Raw genomic sequence first — 8,110 nt, forward strand, 5'->3', positions numbered from 1 at the left:
AAATAAAAAAAGAAAGAACGACAAACAGACAAAGACAAACAAATAAACAAAAATACAGACAGAGACAGAGAGACAGATATACATACAGATATTATATCTATATATATATATATATATATATATACATATATATATATAAGATATATATTGCATTTATATATACACATATATATATATATATATAGACAAAACAGAAGGAGATATAGAGACAGAGAGAGACAGACAGACAGACAGACAGACAGACAGACAGACAGACAGACAAAGACAGACAGAGAAACAAACATAGACAGACATAGACAGATATAGACAGACAGTCAGAGACAGAAGTGAAGACGAAGATAAACATAGAGAGATAAGCATAGAGATAGATAGATAAGTATAGAGATAGATAGATAAGCATAGAGATAGATAAACATAGAGATAGATAGATAAGCACAGAGATAGAGACATAAACATAGAGATAAACATAGAGATAGAGACATAAGCATGACGACAAAGATAAATTGAAGAAGATAAAGAGGTGGATATAAGGGTAAAAGAACATTTAAAGCAATTACCCTCACCAGCACCATCATTCTGAAGAATGCAATGAGAACAAACTTTGTCGTGCCGACAAGATAAAAGACAGCTAATAAAGTGCTCAGCATGCCGTTAGCTACTGGGCAGCCCATCAGCAGCATCCCTTCAGTCATTCGTGCTTCTCTTGTCTCGCCACACCCATGAGTAAATGCATGCAGCAAAAATAAAGTGCTGTCTACTGAATAACCTGCATGCATATACATTTATTCGCAATATATATATATATATATATATATATATATAGATATATATATAGTTTTTATTTCATTTATATTTTATTTATGTGGATATATATAATATATATATATATATATGCATATATATATACATATATATCATTTATAAATATATATATATATATGCATATATATATATATATCATTTATATATATATTTATATATTTATATATATTTATATTTATATATATACAGCTTTAAACCAACAGTTTCTTAAATAAATATGAGTATTTCATTAGAAGATATATTTATCTGTATATTAACATAGAAAAGAAGATAAATAAACATATATAATAAGAGTAAATAATAAATAAAGATATAAATAAAATAAATATTGCATGCATAATAAACTTCTCACCTATAGCTAGCAGCAAATTAACCATCGTAATTAAATTTAGCCGCAGCCCCCAAATCGTCATAAACCCGAAGAGACAGACATCTACTAATAAAACCGTCAGCGCTACAATTAACACTGATAACACATCCGGGATTAGCAATACCGTCATCTGCAGCAGCAGCACAAGCAGCAGCAGCAGCAGCAGAAGCAGCAGCAGCAGAAGCAGAAGCAGAAGCAGAAGCAGAAGCAGAAGCATGATATACATGTGTATATATAATTATATATATATATAATTACATATATATATATATATTTAAAAGAGTAATATAATTTTTACGAATATGATAGCTAGTAGAGCAGAGAGAAGGCTGTTTACATAAAACTCTATACACCATCATATATACATAATATTATATATGCATATATATATTTATATATATATACATATATACATATATATATATATATAAAGCTTACGAATATGATAGCTAGTACAGCAGAGAGAAAGCTGTAACATTCTATATAAAGACATACACCATATATATACATAATATTATATAGGGATTATTATATATATATATATATATATACATATTTATATAAATATATGCATATATATATACATATAAAGCTTACGAATATGATAGCTAGTAGAGCAGAGAGAAGGCTGTTGACAGTACTTTTAACAGTGAAGGGGTCGCTCTCCCAGAGCAAAGCTAAAGGAGTAAATGCATAGCATTCAAACAAAGCAGAAGAATCCCGAAGAAGTTTTTGCGTAAACTTAAACCAGTCGAGAAGAAGATATGCATCCAGGCTGTGCGGCAGCCAAAATGTGAACTTCCAGGCTATCAATCGAGGCTTTCGGTTTTCATTTGAAGTTAAAGATGATGATAAAGATGATGATGATGATAAAGATGATGATGAAGATAAAGATGAAGATAAAGATGAAGATGAAGATGAAGAATCATCCCATATAAATGATGTTCGAAACTGACGTCCGACGGCGTCGCTTTGAAGCCAGTTATATAACCTGAGACATACAGCAACTTAAACTCTAATTATTATATATATATATATTATATTATTATATTGTTATATTATTATATTATTACTGTTATTATTATCTTTTAATGATATATAGATACAGGCTTCTTTCCTAGAGACTAACGCAAAGAAAAACAAAAAAATATATAAAATTATATTTTTAAAAAAATATTTTTGTGATTTTGTTCATCGATTTAATAATACAAAAACTGAGGCTGTCTTTAACTCGATTAAATAATATAATTACTCTACACAAATATATATATATAATATACAATATATATACTTATATATATCTTACGATTACAAGTCTTTGAAGCAAGTATATTAAAATATGTTTGTCTTACATTTCATAAAACATATAATACAGACAATACATACATACATACATACATATATATATATATATATTTATTTATTAATTATTTATATATTGCTTATGATTACAAGTCTTTGAAGCGAGTATATTGAATTATATTTGTCTTACATCTCATAAAAAATATAATAGATACAATACATATTCATTATATATATATATATTTATTATTATATATACTGTTTATTTTTTAAAGTCTTTGAAGCGAGTATATTGAATTATATTTGTCTTACATCTCATAGAACATATCTTCATCTCCATCCTGCAGACTGTTATATTTTTCTTTTAAGAACATCGCCATACCGTTATAAAGAGCTAGAGCATATCCTGAAGACTTCATTTTATCGTTTATCTCTAATATTCGTTCTTTTACTTCTTTTGAAGCCCAATTATCTTTGCGTGGAAAGAAAACAGTAACTTCTTCACCTAAAGAGCTAAAATATTTCGCCCTATCAGCAAAGAATGGCTGCATGCATGCATGCATGCATGCATGCATGCAAACAAACAAACAAACATACATACATACATACGTATATACATACATACACTCATTTATATTACTTCAAATGCATGCACAACCATGTCTTCATATAATTACAATTAAAATCAGAGCGAAGGCAAAAGTCAAAGAAATTAACAGAAAAACAAAAATATTTCAAAGTAAAATTAAATTAATATCAACAACAGTATAAAAAAATTAATATATTATTATTATAAACAGTGCAATTAAATTATAATAAAATATTATAATGTTATTAATTAAATGCATTATATTAAAAGAACATCATACAGTTAATTAATTAATTAATTGCTGAAATAATATGAATAAAAGATAAGAAGACGCCTCAGTAAGTAAAAAAATAGAGGATAATAAAGTAATATAATAAATTAAATAAAAGAGAATAAAGTAAAGTAATAAATTAAATAAAAGAATAAAAGAATACAACTAATTAAATTAAAGAGAATAGAACATACAATCAAATGAGAATCTGTAGGCGTTATTTCGTCTGCTGTAATTCCTGTCTTCATCCTCGTCACGCCGAATACACCGACAGAAATCAGAGCAGCAAAACCCAAAAACACCAAACGCCGAATCCACTTGTTTCCCATCAACCTACAGCAGCAGCAGCAGCAGCAGCAGCAGCAGCAGCACCAGCAGCAGCAGCAGCAGCAGCAGCAGTAGTAGTAGTAGTAGTAGTAGTAGTAGTAGTAGTAGTAGTAGTAGTAGTAGTAGAAGTAGTAGTAGTAGTAGTAGTAGCGGCAGTAGAGGGAAGCAGCGGTTGACGGCAGCAGTATCAGCAGCAGAGTGCAGCAGCAGCAGCAGCAGCAGGGGGCAGCAGCAACAGCAGCAGCAGCAGCAGCAGGTGCAGTAAAATGCAGAATCATTTCAACGAGATATTTCTACGGCTGATGGTTTAGGGTTCAGCGTTAACGGTTTCGACTTTAGGTTTCACCGCTTGGGGTTTAGGGTTTGTGGTTTAGGGTTTAGGGTTTAGGGTTTAGGGTTTAGGGTGTATACCTGCAGTAGTATTTTCCTAGCAGCCTTCTGTATATTTTTCCGACATTGCCTTTCGGCTCATTGATATATTTGTCCAGAGTTCTTAAAAATTTGTTCTCTTCAATAAACATATATCCTTCTCGCGGCGGTCCTCTGCGCATGCAAACAATGCGAGCAGAGCTTGCTGCTGCTTCTTTATCATTGTTTTTATCGTTAACTTCTTCTGCCTCTTCTTGTCCTTCAGGCTTCTCTTCGTCTTCTTCTCCTGCTCCTGCTGCTGCTGCTGCTGCTGCTGCTGGGTTTCTGTGCATGCAGATAGACGCACAAGCAAGAAGAGAGAATGTAATAATAAACAAATAATTTCTTTTTGCTGCTCTAATCACACTATATATGTAATTAAATATATAAATATATAAATATATATATTTATATATTTAATATGTTTATATATAATTACATATATCTATATATTTTTATTTATTTAATAACATCAAGGAGGCGGCTGTTGATGTTTAGCCTCTTCACTCTCTTCTGTCTTTTTGTTTAATATCTGCACATATAATCTACTCTAATATATACTTATATATTATTTTATATTATATAATAATGCATTATATATATAATATATATTATATATTATATATATTATACATACCTGAATAAGAGGTCTTCTGCTTGTCCTGCTTCTTTATTATTATTTGCATGCATTGCAAATGGTGCTGCTTGGCTTTGCTTCACATTGCTGCTGCTGCTGCTGCTGCTGCTGTTATTTTGCTGCTCTTCTTCGGGATTCCCTGCTTCTAAGGAGGGGCCTCTGATAGGCGGTTGATTTTCATTGATAATGTTTTGTTTATTATAATTATTTTTATAATTTTTATTTATATTATTAAAGCGAAGAAAAGCAAAGAAGCTGCGTATTGGTGTTGTATGTTTTTGTTTTGTATATTTTTCATCGCTTTCTTCTGCAGGTTCATTTGCTGCTGCTGCTGCTGCTGCTGCTGCTGCTGCTGCTGCTGCTGTTCCTGCTGCAGCAGAGTAAGAAGTTAAATATCTTCTCTTTGTTTGTCTGTTTCTATCCCACTTATGCTCCATAGAGAACGTCATTATAGAGGCTAGTTCATAGGTCGAGAGTTTTTTTAAAGATATTAATATATCTCTTTCATAAGTTATATCTACATCGCCTCTCCACCACAGCATATCTACAGAGAGCTGCTGCTGAGACTCTGCTGCTGCTGCTACTGCAGCAGAAGAAGAAGATTCTTCTGGTTCCACTTCATATACACCTCTCTTATTGTTCATTTGCTGCTGCTGCTGCTGCTGTTGCTGCTGCTGTTGCTGCTGGGAAGGAGGAAACCCGGAGACGGCATCCGCTGCCTGTCCTGCTGCTGCTGCTGCTGCTGCTGCTGCTGCTTCTTCTTCTTCTGATTCATATTGAACTCTTTGTGCAGTATTAACTGTTGCAAACGGCTGAAGTGAAGTGTAAGCAGCAGAATTATTAAAAGAATTACTATCAGCACTCTGGGGGGAACATAGTTGTTGATAAGCAGAAGACGGAAGCTGCTGCTGCTGCTGCTGCTGCTGCTGCTGCTGCTGCTGCTGCTGCTGCATAGCCATCTGTCTATTGAGTTGTTTGCATGCATGCAAATCTCTCTCTGCTGCTCCTCCCGCTCCCGCTCCCGCTGCTGCTGCTGCTGCTGCTGCTGCTGCTGCTGCTGCTTTAGCTTTTTTTGTATAATGAGCTTCTCTTCTAGCATCAAGAGATAAACAACCTAAGAATATTGTCTGAGCTAGTATATATGACCAAGCCAAACAAAACGCAGTAACAATAGAAAATTTACAAATGCTAAAGAAGGGGCAGACAGCTCCGATAATAAGAGCAGCTACACTTGTCATAGTAGTAATGGTTATAGATACACCTGCATCTCTAGCTGTACTAATAATTCTCTGTCTAGGTGTATCATGAAGAAACGTCAAACAATAAGAGTTTAATAAAACAAATGCATTATCTACACCTATCCCTAAGACAAGAAACGGTGTCGCATCAGAAGGAGGTGTATGCTCAACCCCACAGAAATATATAAATCCAGCGCCTCCTGCATAGCCTAATAATGTAGAAGCAACAGATATAACAGCAGGTATCGTCTTTGTTCTATAGCTTGTGCTGCTATTAACTACAACAGTATAGAATAATACTGTTAGAGTTGCTAATACTAATGCTACTGTCTCTGCAGGCCCCATAGAAGATGAACGCATTAACTCATCAGCTATAGAACGCTCAAGTTTATATGTAAGCGAAAAGCCTTCCGACTTAAAACCCTTAGCAACTTCTTCTATCTTTCTTTCTAATGCTGCTGAGTATGGTGCAACAGATACATCTCCTTTTAAATCAAACCGCAGTAAGCATGCAGCTGCTCCTGTTACACGGTGTATATGCAGGCCTTCACTATCTACAACTTGCGTTACCCTCATATCGCCTAATAAGGACTCCAAATGAAACGCTTTTCTTGAGTGTATATTAACTGCTAGAGGCCAGTCACGCGTTATAAGAGGCCTACCCCACTGTCTTTCAGAAGAATATAACTCTAATACTGATAATATGCTGCAATCATCCCACGAGTCTCTTACGCATAAGTCTTCATAACTTAGAACTTGAGGTAGGTCTTCGGGTGTCTGCGCACCTGCATTTAGTTCATTTCCATACTCATCTACAACTACTTCATCACGTGTTACTTTTAATTGTTTTACTGCTGTAATTAGATTACTTATCTCTTGCATCCCCTCCTTTGTTAATATATTATCATCTCTTGTTACAAAGAAATAATTAAAACGCTGAGGTGTAAATGTAGACTCTAACAGCTGCCGAACATTGTGGCTTGGAGCCCCTGGGTAGCTATATAACTTATACATATCATATTCATTCTTTCTAAAGAATATACCCAAAGCCATAATAGAGCTTAAGACAGCAAACCCTATTATAAACTTCCAAGCATGATCATACACTATCATACCGTGACGAGCAAATGCTGCATCTAACATTTCAGACCCCTTCTTCTTTATACGAGAAAATCGCCTACGAGGACGAGGAGCAGGAGCAGAGCAAGCGCTCTCTTCGCGAATTAAGCTGGTAGAACCATTCACTAAAGACTCCAAAGGCTGCTGCTGCTGCTGCGGAAACTGCTGCTGCTGCTGCTGCTGTTGTTGTTGTTGCTGTTGCTGCTGGAGCTGCAGCTGGCGCCGAGAAACGCTGCAAGGAGATATACCCTCTATACCAAAAGGAGGCGGGTAACTGGAAGAAGAACCAGTCTCAGCCAACGGCTGAGGCTGCTGTTGCTGCTGCTGCTGCTGTTGCTGCGGCTGCTGCGGCTGCTGTGGCTGCTGCTGCTGCAATTGCGGCTGCAGCTGCGAGCCGGGTAAGACCTCCGAGTTAAACATCGTTACGTGAGGAAGCTGCCTCCCCTGCCAGGTGTATAGGGCAAGAGGCAGGTTCCTTCTGTTGCTCCCTCTGGTCTTTCAGTGGCTAAAAGACCCTAATATTTGGATTCAACAGAAAAAAAGAAGAAAAATAAACCTGAATGAACACTCAACACCTGCTGGCCTTCCTATTAGCAGAAGGCGTGATGTGCATACACCTGACTGGGAACCGACAGAGAAGAAGCTGAGGCTTCTGTTTTAGAATACGAGGGAAACCTGAGAAATTCGAGTTTAAATCCCTCAATAACCTGCAGAAGTTTATGGAAAATGAGCGGAAAAAGAATTTATGGGGCCATTGAGTTGATAGACGAGAGGTTGTTGAGCGCCCGCTTATGCCTGGGTATACAGGAAACGAGAAAGACTGGAGGGAAACCTCAGGGTTTTTGCTTGTTTTGACCTGAAATAGAGCACTAATGCCCTTTATTTATGTTTTTAAATGCAATTTACTCCAAAAAATAGATGTTTATCCCACAGAAACAACAATAGACACGCACGAATTCCCGTTGCAAAGACCACCGGTACTGCAAGCAGGAACCCTGAGATATGATAGGCACAGCGGTCTCTATAC

At 35.5% G+C, this 8,110-nt stretch overlaps 2 protein-coding genes across 2 annotated transcripts; one reads left to right on the forward strand and one right to left on the reverse strand.

The window, feature by feature from the left end:
• Positions 1-1,793: 1,793 nt before the first annotated feature.
• Positions 1,794-2,147, forward strand: EAH_00039330 (hypothetical protein; the record flags this gene model as incomplete). Its single annotated transcript, XM_013395353.1, has 2 exons — positions 1,794-1,877; positions 1,998-2,147. The coding sequence occupies 2 exons, from the start codon at positions 1,794-1,796 to the stop codon at positions 2,145-2,147; spliced, it is 234 nt and encodes a 77-aa protein (XP_013250807.1).
• A 655-nt stretch (positions 2,148-2,802) lies between these two features.
• On the reverse strand, positions 2,803-7,503 carry EAH_00039340 (patched transmembrane domain-containing protein, putative; the record flags this gene model as incomplete). The annotated part of the gene is made up of 4 exons (XM_013395354.1): positions 2,803-2,999; positions 3,545-3,687; positions 4,093-4,374; positions 4,727-7,503. 4 exons carry the CDS (start codon positions 7,501-7,503, stop codon positions 2,803-2,805), a joined length of 3,399 nt encoding a protein of 1,132 aa, XP_013250808.1.
• Between the last annotated feature and the right edge of the window lie 607 nt (positions 7,504-8,110).

This window comes from Eimeria acervulina, genomic scaffold (assembly GCF_000499425.1).
Source record: "Eimeria acervulina Houghton genomic scaffold, Eah_scaff462, whole genome shotgun sequence".
Classification (NCBI taxonomy): domain Eukaryota; phylum Apicomplexa; class Conoidasida; order Eucoccidiorida; family Eimeriidae; genus Eimeria; species Eimeria acervulina.